Source organism: Vicugna pacos, chromosome 17 (assembly GCF_048564905.1).
Source record: "Vicugna pacos chromosome 17, VicPac4, whole genome shotgun sequence".
NCBI lineage: Eukaryota > Metazoa > Chordata > Mammalia > Artiodactyla > Camelidae > Vicugna > Vicugna pacos.
This window is the reverse complement of record NC_133003.1, coordinates 6,944,198-6,966,400: the sequence shown is the minus strand read 5'-3', so window position 1 is coordinate 6,966,400 and position 22,203 is coordinate 6,944,198. Positions and strand designations below refer to the sequence as shown.

At 39.5% G+C, this 22,203-nt stretch overlaps 1 protein-coding gene across 1 annotated transcript in view; it reads left to right on the top strand.

Moving 5' to 3' along the window:
• The window catches only part of NEK10 (NIMA related kinase 10), a 162,462-nt gene that overhangs the window by 106,999 nt on the left and 33,260 nt on the right, over positions 1 to 22,203 (top strand). The window contains exons 27-31 of the mRNA XM_072940891.1: positions 1,519 to 1,702; positions 1,795 to 1,881; positions 3,356 to 3,410; positions 19,442 to 19,479; positions 19,579 to 19,719. Coding sequence (XP_072796992.1) covers positions 1,519 to 1,702; positions 1,795 to 1,881; positions 3,356 to 3,410; positions 19,442 to 19,479; positions 19,579 to 19,719 — 505 coding nt within the window. The remainder of the gene's footprint in view (positions 1 to 1,518; positions 1,703 to 1,794; positions 1,882 to 3,355; positions 3,411 to 19,441; positions 19,480 to 19,578; positions 19,720 to 22,203) is intronic.

Below are 22,203 nucleotides of genomic sequence, written 5' to 3'. Positions count from 1 at the left end.
TTTCTCTGCCAGGACTTTGGATGTACCTTGCCACTCCCTTCTGGCCTGCAACATTTCTGTAGAGAAATCAGCTGATAGCCTTATAGGAGGGGATCCCTTGTCGCTAACTCTTTGTTTTCCTCTTGCTGCCTTTGAATCCTCTCTTTAGCGTTGACTTTTGCCATTTAAATTTTAATATGCCTTAGTTCTCTTTGGGTTCATCTTGCTTGAGACCTTCTCCACTTCCTGTACCTGGATATCTGTTTCCTTCTACAGCGTCAGAAAGTTTTCAGTCATAATTCTTTCAAATATGTTTTGACCCCCTTTTCTCTTCTCCTTCTCGGGCCTCTATCATGCATAGATTGGCATGCTTTATATTTTCCCATGGGTCTCTTATATTGCCTTCATCTTTTTTCATTCTTTCTGCTGCAGTCAGTGTCCTGCCCCTCCCTTTGTGTGTGCTTGTTAACTGTGGGGCTCTTTATGGCAGATGCAGGCTCCCTTTCACACTCTCTCAGTTGTGGCCTGTACCACACTCCAGCCCCTTCAGGCTGTCTCCACCCAGCCAACCCCACTTCTCTCCCTGGAGTCTTTCCTCTGAAGCCCAGGTCAGCACCTAGCCACCACACACTAGTGGACATGTGTCTTAGGCTGGAGAATGAGCAAGATGGCACACATCCTCTGTGCTGGGCCCCCTGTTCTGTCTGCTGCATATCGAGGACTGCTCTCTCCTCCGAGCCTCTGAAGTTCCCTTCTGTCCCAGCTAGTCTCCTGACTGGTGAATAGGCTTCCAAAGGTGAGGGAACCTTCCCTCTTCCATAGCTCCCTCCCAGGGTCACAGGTCCCATCCCGATTCTTTTTTTTTTTTTGTCCCACCCAGTTACATGGTGATCTGTCTCATAGGAGAAGTTTTGATTGTATGAGATCTTCTGTCAGAGTTAAGCATTCTGTGAGCACTGTATTCCACAAGTAGAAGTGTTTTTGATGTATTTGTGGGTGGAGATGAGTTCCACATCTTCTAGTCTGTCACCCTGATCCAACCGCCCCTTTATACCTTTAGTTGTAGAAAATATTTTCTTCTGGATTCCAGTCTTTCTCACCACCAGTCGCTCTGTAAGTTCTTGGCATTGTGGTATGCCTGAGGGAGGAGGTGAGCTCGGCACCTTTCTACTCTTGCATCTTGGCCACCTACCTCCAGAATTGTTCTGCACGTCTATTCCTTAGTGCTACCTTTTCTTTCACCAGACAGCGCAGACCTTTGCTACTAAACACTTTGCCACACCCATTCTTTTTTGTCCAGTGGTAGCCTACTTTTTTTGTCATCATGGACTCCATGAACTTTATAGCATATGTGGTAGCCCACTTTTTTTGTCATCATGGACTCCATGAACTTTATAGCATACGTGTCAGTGGACCCACTGATGTGACTTCAGCAGCAATATTTGTAATGATACTTTAGTCCTTTTAAGATATATTCTAATGAGGTTTAGGTCCCGCAGAAGAAAGAAGTGGGTATTAAAAACTGAATTTCTCTTTCAGGAAACCTTTGAGAAGGCAAGCTTGAGTAGCAGCAGCAGTGGAGCAGGCAGCCTGAAAAGTGAGCTTTCAGAAAGCTCAGACCTGCCCCCTGAGGGCTTCCAGGCCCCCTGTGGGAAGGACGAAGACAGGGCCTGTGACGGAATCTTGTCAGATGATACTTTCAACCTGGAAAATATTGACAAAGGTATTTCTAGTGAAAGGGTTACAGCAAGAATGCACCCTTGACTCCCTTCTGTTTCAAGGTTCATTTACTTTTTGTTTTTTATGAATGTGCAGATATATATTCAGAGCTCGATGATGAATTGGACATTTTGGATAACTCCAGCATCTCCAGTTCAAGCCCTTTGAAGGAATCTACATTCAGTAAGGCTTCTTTTTCTGTTTGTAGGGTTCCAGAAGGTAGTGGTTTGGGACTGGTACCCAGGAGTCAGGTAGTTGTCACCACACATATAACTGAGTGGTTTGCTTCCTAGGTGCAGTGCACATTAATTAGGACATGTGTGTCTGTCACTCCGACAAAGCCCAGAGGCCAACAGCAGTGTGGTCTTCCACTGCCTCCTGTCAAATGAATAGTTTCCTTATTTCTTGCAGCAAATGCAGGTTCTAACTGGGGAGTGGAGATAACTTATTTGGAAACAGACTTAACAACCCAAGGAATAATGGAGGTGACCTTGTATGAGTCTGTTGATTGGAGGTTAGAAACCTGGAGAAGAAATTCGTCTTGGTGTAGACTGTTTCATACAACTTTATTTAAAGTAATGCAAAGGGATGTATTATACTTAAAACTCTAAAGTAAAATAAATGTTTTAATTGTGTAGAATTACAGGAAAATGCTAGGTAAATTCAGTAAAAATGAACCTTTACTCTTAATTTGAAAGAGTAAAGAAAATGGTTAAGATACATTTAAATAAATTGTAAAGAATGTTCCTTATAGTAAGATAGGATTCAGTTGACTCAACAAATCTCACCCAACAAATCTGAAACTGAAAGAAAAGACCAGCTAAAATAGTTAATGGAGAGATAAGAATGATTCTTTTAAAGACTAAGTTGATGGAATATTAAAGAGGATAAGTAGAAATACTCTGAAATTGATTAAGTGTAAATAATCCCGTCTCATCAGTGACTATACTGCGAACATTTCGTAAAAGAAGGTTTAGGATGTTCTCTCTGAGCATCAGAATAAAAGCCTAAAGATTTTGTTTCATCCTTCATCCCTTTCCAAAATTAATTGGTTCATCAAAATGGAGAATAGATGTTCTGGTTTTTCTGGGACAGTCACGATTTCCAACACCCTGTTCTGTTTTCCCTATAAATTCCAGGCTGCTAAATAAAATATCTTGATTTCCAACTGGGAAAACATAAATATATATTTGCAATAAGAATACTCATGCATTTAAACGTATGTAGCAAGACCTGGAAGCAATTAATCACTGACTGTTTTGAGATGAACTCAGGGTTGTCCATCCCCAGTAACAAGGACAAGGGGTCGGTGGGGAAGTGAGGAAGGGAAAGCTGGACCCTTAATTTGCATGTGGTTACTTATCGCTGCTTGGCAAGGAATATAGGATGATTCTGACATAAATACTTTATTGTACTTTGTTAGCTGATAATAATGGAGTTTCTTTGTTTAGCACCTTTTCTTTAGGGATAGACCCTTAAAAAACCTGTCAAGTAATCAGTAATTTGCAACATGATATTTCAGCTGATGCTTTCCTAAGGGAGGACAGTCTTCACAGTAGGTACAATTGCTTAGAGATTTTTTAAACAAACAAAGGAGCGAATAAATGAAACATTTGCAGCAGGAAAATGTGAAGTTATTTTTATTTTCTTGTTTCAGGCACTTTAAAGAGAAGTTTCAGTGCTTCAGGAGGAGAAAGACAATCCCAAACAAGGTAAGTATGTACACACTGAGCTCCTGGAAATATTTTTATTTTTATTTTTTAAATTTTTGTTAAAATTTTATATTACTGAGTTACAGTCAGTTTACAACATTGTGTCAATTTCCAGTGTAGAGCACAATTTTCAGTTATACATGAACATACATATATTCATTGTCGCGTACTTTTTCACCATGAGCTACCCCAAGATCTTGTATATATTTCCCTGTGCTGTACAGTATAATCTTCTCTTGTTTATCTATTCTATATATACCTGTCAGTTTCTGCTTTTAGACTCTGCCGCGCTGAGGTTTTGGTGGCTAGACTGATACCCGATAGCAGAGGCTACCATGGGCGTGCGGTCCTGGAGGCTGTTGGAGCCCACCCTCCCAGAGCTGACTCTACCATGGAGCATACTGGGAGGGATACTTAGCTGGGGCCTGGGGTTTGAACTGGCCCTGTGATCCTCAGCCCCTCAGTCAGTCTCGCTGAGCTCAGGGAGGAAGGGCAGTTGTGCTTCCTGAGATCACTGGGGCCCTGGCTCCTTACGTCTTGTTTTTCTGCATCCCCAGGGTGTAGGTCTCACGCTCATGGCAGATGTGTCAGAGGTGGACCGTGTCAAAGCCACAACCCAGGTGGCAGGCAGTGGGATGTGGAAGTCGGGAAATGCCATTCCTTTTAGGGATGTGACCCAGATGTCGTTCCCTTCCCTTCTGGTCACAGACCAGGACTTAGTCACGTGAACACATTTAGCTGCAAGGGAGAATGAGGACAGTTGGGGCATTCGGTTCTAAAAGATTTTTATTTTGCAGCAACTTAGCACTTTCTGCCACAGTTGTCTCTTGGGCTAAGGACTAAAATGAAACTCTCTGATCTGGACTTTGGCTAGTCCCTGGTGACCTTCATAAGAGCAATTCAGTGGCCTTAGGTGAGGTTGGTGGGAGCAGAAGCCTGACTGGGGTTTTTGTAAATTGCAGAGGCAGGGGTGAGGAGCAAGTTGGAGAAGGTGAGGTGTGAGCTGGACCGTGACCTGGTGGGGAATGTTTGATGGGAAAGGCCTTCTAGAATCAGGATGACTGTGGGTGGGTGGCCTGAGGGGAGACTGAAGACGGAGGGGAACTGAGCAGCTGGAGCCGGAGAGCAGGCCTGGGAAGGCAGGAGGGACAACCCTTCATCTGTGTCTGAAGAAAGGGAGGCAAAGATAACACTCAGCTCAGGAGGCAGAGAAGAGGACGATTACGCTTGGTGGTTTCTATGTATTACGTGAAGTTCCAGGTCTGCTGCCGAGAGGATGATCTAGACTCAGGAGTTTGGTCAACTAGGAAGAGCTGGTACTGAGGTGGCAGGAGACTGAGCAGGGACAGGTGGAAGGGCTGCCCGCAGCTCCGGGTCTGCGGCGCCAGTGCAGGCTGGGTCCGTGTCAGTGGTGGTGACAGCCTGCAGGTGTGGAGCCGCGGGTGATGCTGGCCGAGGCAGTGGCTGAGGGCTGGTGACAAAAGGCTGAGGCTGTGGATCTGCTTTATCAGTTGGGCTTTGTGGGTGCAGCAGGAGACCCTGACTCGGGCTGACCTGTGTAACAGGCTTCATTAGAAGGCCATGGGGGACTCACAGAATTAGGAACCCACAGAATCAACCTACCAAGGGGCAGGAGCCAGGTCGGCCCCGGAAGCCTGTGGAGGAGGCACTCCTGGAAGAATTGTGAAGGCTGTGACGCTGGGCCGAACGGGCTCCCAGCTCATTTGTTTCGTCTCTCTGTTACCTCTCTTAGGATCCAATGCAAGAGAGTCGGGTCGGCCTGGCTTGGATCAGGCCCTGTCACTGCTGTGGGAAGGGCCGAGTCCCTTCAGGTCCCTCTGGGGGCTGCGTGGGTGCTGAGCAGTCCAGATGGGGCCACAATCAGTGCTGGGTTCGAGGGTGCTGGGAAGAGCATCGTGGAAATGAACTTCAGGTTGGAGAACCTGCCTGGCAAAGTCCCGAGGCCTTCAGTTAGGCGGCAAAGGAAGGCGCACGTGGAAAATCAATTCTGTTGAGTCAAAGATACCACCTCACTGATAACTTTATCTTTTCCAAGTGAAAGTCAGGAAGGGTTAGGGTGCAGCCTTTTTATTTCCTAAATCTTTTCCAGTGTTGCTAGTAGCAAAATCCAAAAAACGTATTAGAGTGTAAAATATACCAGGTACGTCATCAAGGAATCCCGTAGGAGCCCACAGTGTTCTTCAGTGGGCCAAGGTGCAGAGAAGCAGTGGTTAGAAGACAGAGAGCAATGGGGAGAGAAACAGTCCAACCCCTCAAGGGAACCAGAATAAATGATGGTGGGGACGTGGGCCTGGGTTAGAAGATCCCCCATCTCTGGGTCCCCATCCCTGACCCAACAGCTCTGCTTCCAGTTGCTGCAGACAAGGACGCCACACACAGGAGCCTGGAACATGGGAGCTCTTGCTGGCTCAGCCCAGCATTTAAGGGGACAGGAGTGGGAGATGTGAGCTTGGCCATGGAGCTGGGGGTCTGATCGGCACCATGGAGTAGCTGTGTCCTCAACTCCGGCACCAGAGTTTCTGTACCTCGACCACGTTGTGAGTTCAGTAGACTTCTGTGAGCTGGTCTGTCTGCACGTGAGGAGGGTTCCATGTCCTCCCCTAAAAGAATTAACAAGTGCACTTTGGAATCTAACTATTCCCTTTTAAGTTTTGTGATTATTTATATTTTTTAGAACATCTTCAAAAGACTTTTTTCTGTATTATTGGATACTTTACTCAGTAATACAAAGTTGCTTAAGTACATAGAAAAGATAGAAAACAAGTATTTTAGTACAAAAATAATTTATGACATATGGGTGCATTCCCCAGTTAAGAGAAATTTTTATTAAGCTGGAAATTTTCAGTCAGGTGAATTTAGGAATCTTAGCATTGCCAAATAATTCTAGTCCTTTTTACCTGAAAGGATGCATGGAAAGTTGTCTTATTTGCAAGAGTTCAGTTGAACTCCAACCCTTCAAAAACAAAAGAAACATATATAGTATGTATGAGCTTGAAATAGACTTTAAAAGGTCATCATTGTCTAAACATTTCTAGCAAATTGAATAAACTAGAATTAACAGAAAGCGGAAGTGTAATCTGAAGCTCACTGAAACGGGGACACTACAGAGTGGGCTTTAACTTGGGTTAATGACCAAGTCAACAGGGGGAAATGGCCCCAGTGTTGAGGCTGAAGAGTCAGAAGGCGTGTGCATACGTGAACCGGTGAATAAAATCTGAGCTAAAGCTGCACCGTGTGTGGGCCAGTGTGACACCCATCACGGAGCACGGGCTGGTTTAAGGCATGCTATCGCCTCTCAGGGAACTCACAGTGTAGGGGAGACACAGGCAGACTTGATGAGAAAATACATGGCAAGAGATAGCCTACAATTCATACCAAATAAGAGGAGAGAAAGTAACTTTTTGACTTCCTTCCAGGTTACCCCCAGAGCTTCTATGAATTAAAAGGAGACCAGTCCAACATACATTTATAATTCTTTAAAAGACATTAAATAAGGCTGAAGTTATTTGCAACCTAATTTATTTAGAATTATCCTGGGTTTCTTGGTTTATTGGTATAAAAAAATAAACCCCTCCCACACTGTATTTAAAAGCTAAGTGAAAAGTTAGAATCCGAAAGAAGATGGCAGAGCTACAAAATATAATAAAGATAAATGGAAAATAAAGCCTGTGGATACTTTTGGCTATTTTGTGCCACATATTCAGTGGGAAATGAGTTATGACGAGACCCTGGAGGAGCCTCATTGGCCCCTAGGACAAGGGAGTTGGTCCCAATGAGAAGAAGCCACAGAGAGGAGCACACTTCATCTCAGCACAACTTCCAGGATTTAGAATTCAGTCTTGATTCAGGCTGAACAGTACAGAGAGAAAGTGTAAGCATATACGCTCAGCTTCGGTCATCTCAGATACCAGGAGCTAGATTTAAGCCAATTGCCTGCTAAAGAACCAAGGCACCTCCCTAGCCACTTGAGATAGACTCTCTTGAGCAAATGGACCAGGCAAACGGATACAACATTAGCAGATGGAACTAGGAAGGGGAACTCCTGCCTCCTCCGGGAAGTACTGGATTCCCAAGGCTGATGAAAGAAAAATTGATATTGAACTGGAAGGCACCCTGGTGATGTGATCCAACATTGTCAGTTGGTAAAATTTTTTCAGGAATATAATTAATGGCAAGGCCTGGAAAGAGGCTCCAGCTCTTAGAAGTCCATATTCCTTCTATGAACTATTTAGCAGAAGTCACTTGAAACCAGAAAATGATTTCTTTGGGCTCCTTTTCTTGCCAGCCTCCTCCCAGATCTCAACTCTTCGTCCCTAAATCTCCAAAAGTACTGGAAGCCATACGCAAAGCTGAGGTATCGGATCAGTGGCAAGTGCCGCATTCCTTGGCTCTGGATTTGCAGCCTTTCACTCATTCAAAGCAGAGTCTCCAATCTCCATTCCCAGGGTTTCAGGTACTAAGTCTCCTGTACCAGGATGTCATGTAGCAGCCCTTCCCAGAAGACCTGGAGGTGTCAGTGTAGCTTTTCTAATAGTATATGAGTAGCCCGTGGAGAACTTCCAGGTCACCCACGTTTCCTGACAATAAACAGGTCATTCAGTATTCACTCAGGATAATTTGCTTTTAGTTATGCCTTTGGTTTGCGAGAACAGAGATTTGATTTTACATCTTTATTCTTCACATGTGATTGCAGAGTTGTAAATAGTGTCCCTTGGGATACTCCTACAGATTTTTATCAATTTGAGTTGTCACCGAGTAGCTGATTTAACTACAGTCACTCATACTCTCTCGAGGGCTAACTGGTTAGCACTCCTAAAGATACAGGACTGTAAGATAACTTCATCTCCCTTACTTTTAAGTTCCATCCATTAAGTAACAAAAGGCAGATGAAAATTAACTTAATGGTATGCTTCTCATAATATTGCTTTTAATGAATACACGCAGATCTTTTGATGGTCTTTTTGAATAAATGTTTTGAATGAGAATGGGAGAAATTACTTGGTTTCAACAGCTTCAAAGAGGTAAAATTCACACAAAATAAACTGTGCTTATTTAAAGTGTGAAAATAGATGTTCTGAGTATGCACATCCTGTGAAATCACGATTAAGATAGTGAACATATCCATCCAACAGTGTCCTGGTGCCCATTTGTCCCCTTTGCTCCTGCTGCTCACCCCCCACCCCAGGCAATCACTGGTCTGCTTGCTGCACTGTGGATTGGTTTGTGTTTTATAATTTAATATACATGGAATTATATAGTACATACTGTCATTTGTCTGGACTTCTTGCAGTCAGGATGATTATTTCAAAATCTGTCTGTGTTGTTTTGTGTATCAACAGTTCATTCCTTTTCACTGTTAAGTATTAGTCCATTGTGTGGCTATACCATGGGTTGTTTATCCGTTCATCTGTTAATGGACATTTGAGTTCCAGTATTTGGCTATTACACATAAAGCTGCTATGAACCTTTGTGTTTGTATGGACATACACTTTTTTCCTTTGGGGTAAATACCTATAAGTGAAATGGCTGGGTCGTATGTAGGTGTATGCTTAACTTTTTAAGAAACTCAAAGTATTTTCTAAAGCGGTTGTAGCATTTTTACATTCCCAGTTTGAGAGATTTGAACTCACATGTCGAAGTTAATTATAGTATTTGTGGAAATCGTCTCTTATTTTGATATGTACATCTCCAAAATTAGAAGAAGTTAAGAAGGAAAATGGAATTGACTTTTCATGGTCAAAGTCTTAATGAGCACAAAATATTATCTATTTTACAATAATTATTTGGAATAAATATCCTTATTGTTAATGTTTACTTGAAATTTTTTTGCATATAGACAGAGTTAACCAAAAGCTGAGTAGATGTCTGTGTCATGAAAAAAGTGCTTAAAAGTTCAACAATTAGGACGGTCTTTAAATTTACAACTTTAATGATTTTCAATGATCTAAATGATGTAAAATTTCCTGCCTCAGTTTGCTAGGGGAAAATTACAAATGGGCTTGTTCTTTATCAGTTTCTGTCTGGGTTTTATAGTCTCACTTAGTTGATATATGTGTTGATAGTTCTAATTCAGTGTATCATAGCACTTTATTTCAATTTACAAGAAATTATCCTACAGAGTAAAATTTGGTAATACACACAGAGGCTGCAGCCTCTTTAATACATGCACTCAAGTCCCAGTAAGCTTTGGTCACTGTATTATGATCCTCTTAAGAACATCAGTTGATTCATCAATTAGTGTTTATTACCATGTGCTGGCAGAAACCAGACTATGGCTGGCCCATCTTTGCATTCCCCAGGTCACAAATACTTGTCATTTAATAGATAAATGACTGTTATCTTAGCGTAAATTCTGTATCTCTCTCTGTAATATGACTAAAACCTTACCTACTGGCTTAAACCTACAGCCTTTGCCATAGTCACAGATTAAGACCTTTTTAAAGATCCTGTTGCTCAGGCAGTAAGATTTTTCCATGCATGTTTGCATCCTGTTGCCAAGGAAACAGGGTAGCACGGGCAGGCTGGTTTGAGACATGGGATAGTTGGGGGTATCAGAGATGCCTGCGGTTCACAGCTTCTTTGGCAAATCAGGGTATGCATAACTGTATTCAAGGGTGTGTGCCTGACTCCAGGCTTTGTGTATAAAGATGACTGTGAACGTTTGTGTCCATCCAGTATCATACATGTGACTCGAAAGTCCTTGTGTAACCTCAGGACCTTGGGATCTGGCCTCTCGGTAGCAGAAGCCTTGCTTATTTTGAGTTGCTGCTGTTCTCTCCCCTCAACTCCTTTTTCAAAGCCCAGATCTAGTTTCATTTAAGTTGAATAAATACTTGCCAGAATTGACCTGGCCTATCCGCCAATGTCACAATCAAGCAGTTTTACAACAACAATTTACTGTCAGTAAGACCGTTGTATTCCTTTTCTGTGACAGTTCTAAAATTCCCTGGCTTATTGCTTATTAGTTTCTAGCTGTCAGTGGAGGACAGGTGGAGAGCCACAGGAGTGCCATACCCCTTCCTGTAGTGGTACCAGCTCCATTAACGTTATAGGTGGATAAGAGGCCCTTACTGAGCCGGAGAAGGCAACTCTCCATAGTGTCACTTCTTCACACGGGACGTGTTTATGAGCATCACCACCTGAAAGAGACTCTCCTGCTCTAAAACCCTAGTTAGCTCAGATGGTGTGGTTGCATCATCTTAATGTGTAAGCCACGACTCTCATTTCATAAGGTTAAATGTCTCTTCTTTTTATCAGCGTTAGTGTGTTGACTGCTTTACAAGATTGAATTAAATGATGGGCTGCACTCACAATGCATGTGAAAATATTTCCTTGTTTCGGAGAGATATTTGAAAGAATTTATGAGGTATCAAGTTCTAGATTCCATCTCCTTCATGCCCAAGACTCCCCTGACAAGAAAATTATCCAGATAATCTACCTCCCATTGAAACAATCATTGCAAACTTGGTTTTAAACATTACAAAGCTAGTACCTCCAATTGCCACCTTACATGGAGTGGTCTGGGGTGGGAGTCGTAGGCTAACACTCATAGTCAGGGCTTCAGTTTCTGGTGTGGCTTATGAATTCTGCATAAGTCGCACCAGGGCTGAAGAGAGTTGGAAGTGATGACCTTTCAGAATTTTTTTAACCTTCCATTTCTCTGAAATTCTGTTTTATCAGTCTGAAGTGCTATTGGTCAATGCCCATTTCCAAACTTTCAGAGGACACAAGCTTCATTATGATAAGCTTTTTCACCATAAAACGTTTCTGGAATGTCCTCTTTGTGTTAAACCATTTCTATCTTTTCTAGCTTGTGTTGTCATGGAAACTACCCTCTACAACCGTAATGTTATATTGGACATAAACATTCAATCTGGTCCAGTCTAGAGGCAGACTGTCCTCAGGCTCTGCATAATTTCCATCTTTTGTCCACCCTTGTGGACCAAACAACTTTATCGTTAAAAGTTGTCCTTTCTGATTAAGAGTTTGATCTATTTTGAAATTACAGATAACTGTTTTCTTGTGATCTGTGATATAATTCCCAGAGATATGAACAGTTTTTCTGCTCGACCTGTGCAATCTTGTAACTTCCAAGATTATAGAAACTATTTCTTTTCACCACACACAGTGGGCACTTACTAAATATTTTTGAATGAATGAATGAATGAATATGTGATAGTTATTTTTAAAGATTCCCTGAAGTTTCTTAAAGAGTAACTTAGAATTCTATGAAGGGGCAGCAAAGTTGAAAGCAACTCAGCCTAGCCAGAGAGGTCTATTTCACACATACCCAGTAGCACACTTTTTCTTAGACAAAGTATCTTTTTAAGTGAAGTACACTTGATTTACAATATTGTGTTAGTTTCAGCTGTACAGCATAGTGATTCAGTATTTTTGTAGGTTGTACTACTTCTCAAGTTATTGCAAGATAATATCTGTAATTCCCTGTGCTATACAAGATGTCCTTATTGTTTATTTTATACATAGAGGTTTGTATCTCTTAATTCCATTCCCTTAATTTACCCCTCCCCTTTCCTTTTCCCCTTTGGTAACCACTAGTATGTTTTCCATATGTGTGAGTCTGTTTCTGTTTTACATAAATGTTTATATTATATTTTAGATCCCACGTAAAAGGATAGCATACAGTATTTGTCCCTCTGTATCTGACTTATTTCATTAAGCATAATATTTTCCACATCCATGCATGCTACTGTAAGTGGCAGAATTTCATTCTTTTTTATGGCTGAATAATATTCATATATGTGAATACACACACACACACACACCCCCCACACACACCCCCCATATCTTCTTTATCCATTCATCTGTTGATGGATTGCTTGGCTATTGTAAATAGTGTTCCTTTCAACATTGGGATGCATGTATCTTTTCAATGTTTTTTTTTTTTTCTGGATACATACCCAAGAATGGAACTGTTGTATCACATGGTAGTTCTATTTTTAGCTTTTTGAGGAACCTCCATACTGTTTCCCATAGGGGCTGTACCAATTTACATTCCTAAAAACATTTATGAAGTTTCCCTTTTCTCCACATCCTGTCCAACATTTGTTATTTGTAGACTTTTTGATAATGGCCATTCTGATAGGTACGAGGTGATATCTCATGGTGGTTTTGATTTGCATTTGTCTGATGATTAACAGTGTTGAGCATCTGTTCATGTGCCTGTTGGCCATCTGAATATCTCCTTAGGAAAAATGTCTATTCTGGTCTCTTCCTGTTTTTAATTGGGTTGTTTGTGCTTTTTAAAAAATACTGAGTATTACGAGCTTTTTGTATATTTTGGATATTAACCCATTGTTGGTCATATCATTTGCAAATATTTTCTCCCATTTCATAGGCTGTCTTTTCATTTTGCCTGTCTGTGGTTTCCTTTGCTGGACAAAAGTGTTTAAGTTTGATTATGTTCCTTGTTTAGTTTTACTTTTCTTTGTTTTGCCTTAGGAGACAGATCCAAAAAGATATTGCTACAATTTATGTCAAAGAGTATTCTGCCTATGTTCTCTTCTAGGAATTTTTTTGGTATCATGTCTTATATTTATGTCTTTAAGTCACTTTGAGTTTATTTTTATGCATGGTCTGGGGGACTGTTCTGATTTCATTCTTTTACATGTAGCTGTCCAGTTTTCCCAGCACCACTCTTTTCTCAATTGTGGATTTATTTATGGGCTCTCTATTCTGTTCCATTGAGCTATATGTCTGTTTTTGTGCTAATTCCAAGCTGTTTTAATTACTGAAGTTTTGTAGTATTGTCTGGAGTCTAGAAAGATTATGCTTCCAGCTTTCTTCTTTTCCCTCAGGATTGCGTTGATAATTCTGGGTCTTTTGTGATTCCACATAAATTTTAGGTTTATTTGTTCTAGTTCCATGAAATACGTTCTGAGTATTTCAATAGGGATCACAGTAAATATGTAGAATGCTTTGGGTAGTACAGCCCTTAGACAATATTAATTCTTCCAATCTAAGAACATGGGCTATCTTTCCGTTTCTTTGTATCATCTTGCATTTCCTTTATCAGTGCTTTATGGTTTTTAGCATATAGGTCTGTCAGATCCTTGGTTAAGTTTATACCTAGCTATTTTATTCTATTTTATAATCTGGTGTGATTTTATTTTATTTTTATTGAAGTACAGTCAATTACAACGTGAATCTTTGGTGTACAGGACAATGTCCCAGTCATGCATATACGTACATATATTCATTTTAATTTTTTTCCATTAAGGGTTATTACAAGATATTGAACATAGTTCCCTGTGCTGTACAAAAGAAACTTTTTTAAAGTATTTTTATATACAGTGGCTAGCATTTGTAAATCTCAAACCCTCAAATTTATTCCTTCCCACCCCCTTTCCCCAGTAACCAGAAGATTGTTTACTAAGTCTGCAAGTCTGTTTCTGTTTTGTAGATGAGTTCGTAGTGTCCTTTTTTCTCTTTGTTTGTTTAGATTCCACATATAAGTGATATCATATAGTATTTTTCTTTTCTCTTTCTGGCTTACTTCACTTAGAATGATGATCTCTAGGTCCATCCATGTTGCTGCAAATGGCATTATTTTATTCTTTTTTATTGCAGAGTTGTATTTCATTGCATAAATATACCACGACTTCTTTATCTGGTCATCTGTTGATGGACATTTAGGTTGCTTCCATGTCTTGACTGTTGTATACAGTGCTGCTATGAACATTGGTGGGCATGTATCTTTTTGCATTAGAGTTCCCTCCAGATATATACTCTGGTGTGATTTTAAACGGTATTGTTTTTTCACTTTCTCTTTCTGCTATTTTATTGTTAGTGTAAAGATGTGCAACAGATTTCCGTATATTAATCTTGTACCTTACTACATTGCTGAATTCATTTGTTCTAAAGATTTTTGTGTGGAGTCTTCAGGTTTCTCTATATAGAGTACCATGTCACCCACAAATAGTGAGTTTTACCCCCTCCCTTCCAATTTGGATACATTTGTTTCTTTTTCTTGTCTGATTGGTGTGGCAAGGACTTTAAATGCTATATTGAGTAGAAGTGGTGAGAATGGGCATCCTCGTCTTGTTTCTTGAATTTAGTGATAGGCTTTCAACTTTTCACTGTTGAGTGTAGTGTTGATTCTGGGTTTGTTGTAAATGGCTTTTTATTATGTTGAGATTTGTTCCCTCTATACCTGCTTTGGTGAGAGTTGTCATCAGCGGATGTTGAATTTTATCAAATGCTTTTTCTGCATCTATTGAGATGATCATGTGGTTTTTGTCTTTTGTTAATGTGCTGTATCACATTGATTGATTTGTGTATGTTGAACCATCCTGGGAATGAATCCAACTTGATCATGGTGTATGATCCTCTTTATGTATTGTTGGATTCAGTTTGCTAATACTTTATTGAGGATTTTTGTATCTATATTCATAAAAAAATACTGGCCTATAATTTTCTTTCTTTTGTAGTCTTTGTCTGGTTTTAGTATCAGAATGATGGTGGCTTCATGGCATGACTTTGGGAGTGTTCCCTTGCTTTTCAATGTTTTGGAAAAGTTTCAGAAGGATAAGTTTAAGTTCTTCTTTGTTTATTTGGTAGAATTTCCCAGTGAAGCTGTTCAGCCCTGGATTTTGTTTTCAGGGAGTTTTGTTTTTGTTACAGATTCTCTTTCGCTTCTACTGATCGGTCTATTCAAATTAATCTGTTTTTTTGACTCAGTTTTGGCAGGCTGTTTCTAAAAACGTACCCATTTCTTCTAGATTGTCTAATTTGTTGGCATGTAACTATTCGTAGTATTCTCTTACAGTTTTTTTTTTTCCTATTTCTGTGGTATCAGTTGTTTCTCCCCTTTCATTTCTTATTTTATTTGGGTCCTCTCCCTTTTCTTCTAGGTGAGCTGGTCTAGAGGCTTGTTGATTTGCTTTGGCTTTTCAAAAGCCTAGCTCTTGATTTTATTGATCCTTTCTATTTTTTTTAATCTCTATGTTGTTTATTTCCTCTCTGATCTTTACTATTTCCTTCCTTCTACTGACTTTGGGTTTTGTTTGTTCTTCTTTTTCTAATTCTTTTACATGGTATGTTAGGTGGTTTGTTTGAGATTTTTCCTTTTTTTTTGTGGAAATCCTGTATTACTATGAACTTCCCTCTTAGAACTGCTTTTGCTGCATCCCAGAGATTTTGTGAGGTTGTGTTTCGTTGTCATTTGTCTCGAGGTATTTTCTGATTTCTTCTTTGATTTCATCATTGACCCATTGGTTTTGTAGTAGAATGCTATCTAGTGTATATGTGTTCATTTTTTCCCGTTGTCTTTCTTTCTGTGGTTGATTTCTAGTTTCATACTGTTGTGGTCAGAAAAGATGCTTGCAATTTCTATCCTCTTAAATTTGTTGGGGCTTACTTTGTGACCTAGTATATTTGGTCTATTCTAGAGAATGTTCCATGCAGTCTTGAAAAGAATGTGTATTCTGGGCTTTTTTGGACATAGTGCCCTGAAGATATCAGTTAAGTCCAACTGGCTTGTTTTGTCCTTTAGGCCCTCTGTTGCCTTATTGATTTTATGTCTGGAAGGTCTGTCTATTGATGTCAGTGGGGTGTTAAAGTCTTCTGTTATTGTTTTCTTGTCCGTTTCTCCCTTTATATCTGTTAGTATTTGTTTTTAGTATTTGTATTTGGATGTTCTTAAATTGGGTCTATATATCATAACAAGTATAATATCCTCTTCTTTTATTGACCCCTTACCTTTGTATAATATCCTCCTTTGCCTTTCTTTATGAACTTTGTTTTAAAGCCTGTTTTGTCTGATATAAGGTATCGCTACCTTCACTGTCTTGTAGTTTCTATTTGCATGAAATATCTTCTTCCATCCCCTCACTTTCAGTCTGTATGGTTTTCACCCTGAAGTGAGTCCCTTGTAGGCAGCATATTGTTGGTCCTTTTTTTAGAATCTAATCTGCCACTGTATATTTTTTGATTGAAGCATTTAATCCATTGACATTATAGTAATTGTTGATAGGTATGTGCTTTTTTCATTTTAAACCCTGTTTTCTGTTTGACTTTGTAATTCTTCTTTCATCATTCCTTCATTTTGTTTTTCCTTTCATGGTTTGATGGTTTCATTTTGTATTATGCTTGAGTCCTTTCTTTTTGGTTTTTGCGAATCTTCTGTATGTTTTCATTTAGTGGTTACCCTGGTTTTCAAGTTTGTTGACCCATAACTGTATCTACTTTTTTTAAACTGATGGTCATGTGAATTCAAACACATTCTAAAAGATCTACATTTTTACCACCCTATCCCCGAATTATGTATTTTGGTGTCCTAGTTTACATATACATGTTTATCCTTTTGCTGTTAATTGTAGTTATAATTGCTTTCACAAAAATAATTTATTTTGTTTGAAGCTGTGTTGTACTCTCTTATTTAAGTATCATCAATCCTTTTATTTATTTGCCTTCCCTATTGTGATTTTCCTTTTCTGGTGGATTCTTGCATCTTTTCCATTTAGAAATGACCCTTCAACATTTTTTTTTAGGGTAGGTTTAGTATTGCTGAATTCTTATAGTTTTTGCTTGTCTGAGAAGTTTTTTATTTCTCCTTTTATTCTAATTGATAATCTTGCTGGGCAGAGTACCCTAGCTTGCAGGTTTTTCCCTTTAAGTACATTAGATATATCATGCCACTCTCTTCTGACCTGCAGAATTTCTGCAGAGAATTAGCTGATAGCCTTATGGGGATTCCCTTGTATACAACTGCTTTTCTCTTGATACCTTTAGAAAACTGTATTTTTAACTTTTGCCATTTTAGTTATGCTATGTTTTGGTGTTTCGTTTCATCTCGTTTGAGACTCTGTGTGCTCCTGTACCTAAATATCTGTTCACTTTTTTAGTTTTCAGCTATAAGTTCCTCAAGTATTTTTTGATCCCCCCCTTCCTTCTGGAACCCGTATAATGTGAAAGTTGGAATCCTTAATTTTATACTAGAGATCTGTTAAATTACACTCTTCTTTAAAATGTGTTTTTCTTCCTGCTGTCTGATCCAGTGATTTCCATTATTCTGTCTTCCAGATCATTTATGTGTCTTCTGTATCACTAAGTCTGTTGTTTATTTCTTCTGGTGTGTTTTTTATTTAAGCTATTGAGTCATTCATTTCTGGTTGAGTCTTTTTTTTATATTTTCTAATTTCTTGTTAAAATGTTCAGTGTTGAAATCAATTATTTCCCCTTATTCAGTTAACTTTTTTATTACCTACATATGAATTCTATATCTGATTTAGTGTTTATTTCTGTTTCGTTATTTATTTTCACAGGGTTCCTTTTGCTTTTTAATCGAGAGTAGTTCCTCTGACTTTTTATTTTGCTTAACTTTCTCTCTGCCTCTACAAACTGAGATGAGACAGTTATCCACTGCAGTCTTGAAATGGGTGTTCTTGTGTGGGACCATCCCCATGCAAACTGCATGTGCCCAGGGCCTTTTGTGGGAGAGCTGGATTTGATGTTGTTGCAACTCACCCCTTTCCTCAGGGTGTATTGGTAGCTATCACCTTGGTAGGAGGTGAGGCTGGAGATGGAGGAGCTAGAGCTGGCATCAGATCTGAGGCAGGACTTCCTCTTGGACCAGTGGCCATCACTGCCCTGTTAGGGGTGGGGTCTGCTCCCAAGTTGCTGGAGCAGAAGTCCCGAGAGTCAAGCTCAAGCTGGCTCTGTTCCTATAAGTGTGTTTTTTTCCCTCCTCCCTGAGCCGGCCCTTTGCCCCAGAGGAGTGGAGAGCTGAAGCAGATATGGTCCATATATGGACAGAGGTTCAGTGCACTGCCTGTGTAGGCACCTGCCACTCCACTCAGATATTTGATGCACCTTTGTTGTATTGCATTAAATTAAAGTATGGTTCTCATAACTTGTCAGGGCATAGATGGTTCTTCTTTCATTAAAAAAAAAAACTAATAAGAAATTTGCTCTACCAGTCTGAAAAGGCTACAAACTATATGATTCTAACCAAATGACATTCTGGAAAAGACACAGCTACAGAAACAATAAAAAGATCCTGGTTTCCAGGGGTTTGGGGAGAGGGAGGGAGGGAGGAATGAATAGATGGAGCACAAGGGATTTTAGGGCAATGAAATTATTCTGTATGATACTATAGTGGTGGCTACATGTGATTATGCATTTGTCAAAGCCCATAGAATGTACAACATCAAGAGTGAACCCTGATGTAAACTATGGACTTTGGTTGATAATAATGTGCCCATGTTCATTCATCGACTGTACCAAATATGCCTCACTGATGAGGGATTTTGAGGGAAGGGGAGTATATACGTGTGGGTGGGAAGGGCTATGTGTGAGCTCTGTATTTTGTTCAATTCTGCTGTGAACCTGAAACTGCCCTAAAAAAATAAAGTCTATTAAAAATTTTAAAAAGAAAAATAAATTGACTTGATTACAGTACAGAAAAAAACAAGGTTGAAGTTTATTCATGGCTCCCCTTTGTAGGGTCTAATGCCTCTTCCACTAGGTGGAAGGTGCTGAGACCAAGTTGCAAAATGATCAGGAAATCGAGAATTTTAGGGTAGGGCAAATGAGTGATGTTAATAACAGTGGGGAATTAAGGAAAAATATAGTCATCTTAAATGCAAAACTCATCTCATTTTATAGGAATACTGATAATTTTTCTTCAAGACAGCAGGAGTAAAGCATGAAAAATATTACATGTAAAATTTTTAATATCATTTCTTTCTAATACAAAATGAGTTGTTTTGATTTTAAATGTGACAAGAAAATCACTCAAGGTAGTAAGATTTAGGCTCGGAATCATTCTTAGAGCTTATAAACAACTGTGGCAGGAAGAGGCCTTGGTCATAGAGTGTCTGCTCTGCTCTGGTTTCAAATATGTTTATTTTCACTCTTTATTGAACTCTTGAGAGCCTCCTCAGAGAAAAGTACCTTTATGTTCACACGTGAACCATAGTAGGGTATAGGTTTTCAGTAAGTGTTAGTCACAATCCAAGTCAAATAAATCCTTCTAATTCTGTTTTCAGAGACTTCACTGGTGGAATAGGATCAAGACCAAGACCAGGTAATTTAGTGTTGGAGGCAGTAAAATCATCCATACCTCCCTGAAATTCAATGTATTGTATCTTAAAGTCTCATATCTTTCCCCCTTTTATTTCTTCAGCTTTGCTGCCTCTTGACCTGCTTCTGAAAGTGCCACCCCTCATGCTCAGGGCCCACGTTAAGGAGCTAGAGGCCGAGGTAGTGACAGGGTGGCAGGCCCACAGCCTCCCTGCTGTGATTCTTCGCAGTCTCAGACACCATGGTAGTACCCGTTAGGTCAAGTTGATGTCAGATGCACGTGGGTGGAGAAGGTTGATGGTTGGGCCTGAAATGTCTGAATGATGCTTGGGAGGTAATTTTCCTACAAAGAGCAGGAGAGTTTTGTTTCGTTTTCCACCATTATTAGTTTGGCAAGTTAACAGAGTCTAAATGCTTTCTGTGTTCACTTATTTAATGAGCTAGTGTAGGTTGTTTTTCTAAAAGCTGCATTTTTGCTTTGGTAGGAATGTTAGCCAGTTGAATTTTGAGGCTGACAGTGCATACCTACTAACAAAAAGTAGTAATTGTGTTTTACATACATACTTATGTGAGCCCTACACCTAATGATACAAGAGAGTAAAGTGTATCTTTTTCTTATCTCCTTTACTCTGACACAGATACTTCTTTACAGTTAGTAAATTTGATTAAAACAATATTATATATTGTTTCTCAAGGAATGTAAAAATTATGGATTCTTAAGATATAAAATTTTACAGTAATGGTTTGAGAAAAAAGTATGTGAATTAATATTTCTAATTTCTGTTAAAGAGGACCAAAGTTCAACAGTGATAGTAAGTTTTTAGCTAAACCTGGACAATTCAGGGAAAAAAATTAGTGATTGTGCTTTAAACATATGTATGAGTGTATGACTCTCGAGTATAATGTTCTATTTTACTACTTTGGTTAATTCAGAATTATTTCTGGGTACTGTTTTCACTTTGGCTTCCTTAATTCACATTTTTTTTGTAGAGTTAACAGGTATAGTGAACATAGGAGATGTGAATTGATTTACTGTAATATTAGTCCGTGTCTCCACATTTATTAAATGTGCTTTGGAAGAGTTACTGACAGTTTGGGGCCATTTACACCATCAGCATAGATGCGAAAAATAGATGGCTTTGTTATTAAGATGTTCAAAACTATCTGTTGACCATGCTCTATGCCTGCTATTTTGGCATAAGGTAAGTTCATAACATAATCATGAAGCTAAAATGATTGTTGATTGGCTTTATAATAGTGAGAACAGAACACATACATAGATAAGCAATTTCAAGTTCTGTTGTGACTCCTAATAGAAATTGCTTTTAATGAAGGGAGTGTTGGGTTTGAGACTTGGCTTGATGTCAGCGATCTCTGGATATTTAAACAAACCATTTAGCACAGTTCACATGTAATATATTTCTTAGACCTACAGTTTGTAATACTGTCTAATTTTTAAAAATTTACTGATTCATGTATTTTTATTTAAAATAATACATAAATATATAAAATATATATTATATATTATATATATATAGCATCTTAATTGTTGTCAGTGAATGCTAAAGTTTCCCTATAAAGAATGATTAGTTTCTACTAATATTAGAGAATACACTGTGATGCATATGGGAAAATTTGGGTTACTATCTATGAATTATCTCACTTTCAAATAAAAAAGCCAAAGTCTTTGTTTTCTTTCATCTTAATACAAAATGGTTTTTCTCCATATTATAGAAGTCATACATTTTTAAATGCTGCAGGTAAACTTGGACTATTGGTTGCTTTATCAAGTCATAAAAAACTGGTACCAGCCCCTTCCACTTCGATGTCCTCATCTGCAAACCAGACTTCATTCCATTATGCATAACCAACAGCTAGGGTCGTGTATTGCCTGAATGTTCTGGGGGAAAAAAAAGTGTTGGGGAGGAGAGAATTTTGTCAAACCCTGGACATGCTCCCAAGACTGTATCTAGTGCATGAGCATCATTTTCTGTGTGAACAAAGGTGGGAACTGTTCTCTTAGAGGGCCAGGTGGCTGTGTTGGAACGTGATCTTGCCTGTGTTGACCTGTAAATGCGCACTTCTGGCTCATGCTGTGGTGATACAGCAGAACTTTGTGCACTGCCAAACTCCCGTAGCTTGGTTAGCTTTTGCATCTGTAGTGCTGAACGTAGTATTTTCCCACCACAGTATTTTCTCCTGGAGAATTCTGAGCTTCTTCAAGAGAACTGACTTTCAGAGAAAAAAGTTCCCTCTAGTAGGAATAACGGGAGCCAGTACGACTCTGTTAGTGATGGTAGCATATCCCAGGAAAAACTAGGCCTGGCAGGGGCCAGGCGATATGAACTAAACCAGATGCATATGTTCTTTTTTGATCACAAATTCGGGGGGGAAAAAATAAACCTGTCTGTAAAACATTTCCCCAAAACTGAACTTAATTTTTCTATTGAGACCCTATTTCACACATCAGAAAACATAATCAGTTAGCCTACAGGCAAATCACAGCCCACGTTTCCATTCGGGCCTGTGTCCCCTTTACATGAAGGCAGGACCTCTGTAGCACTTACTCTGTCCATTCACCTCCCCAGGGCCTGGGAGGTCTGGCCTGTTCTTCCCCACCTCTTGAGACGTGGAGATGTGGGAGCTGAGCAGAGGCCCTGTGTTCTGACACCCCAGGAAGCCATCTTTACTGCCCTGTTCCATCCCGTGTCATATGACACAGGGCACT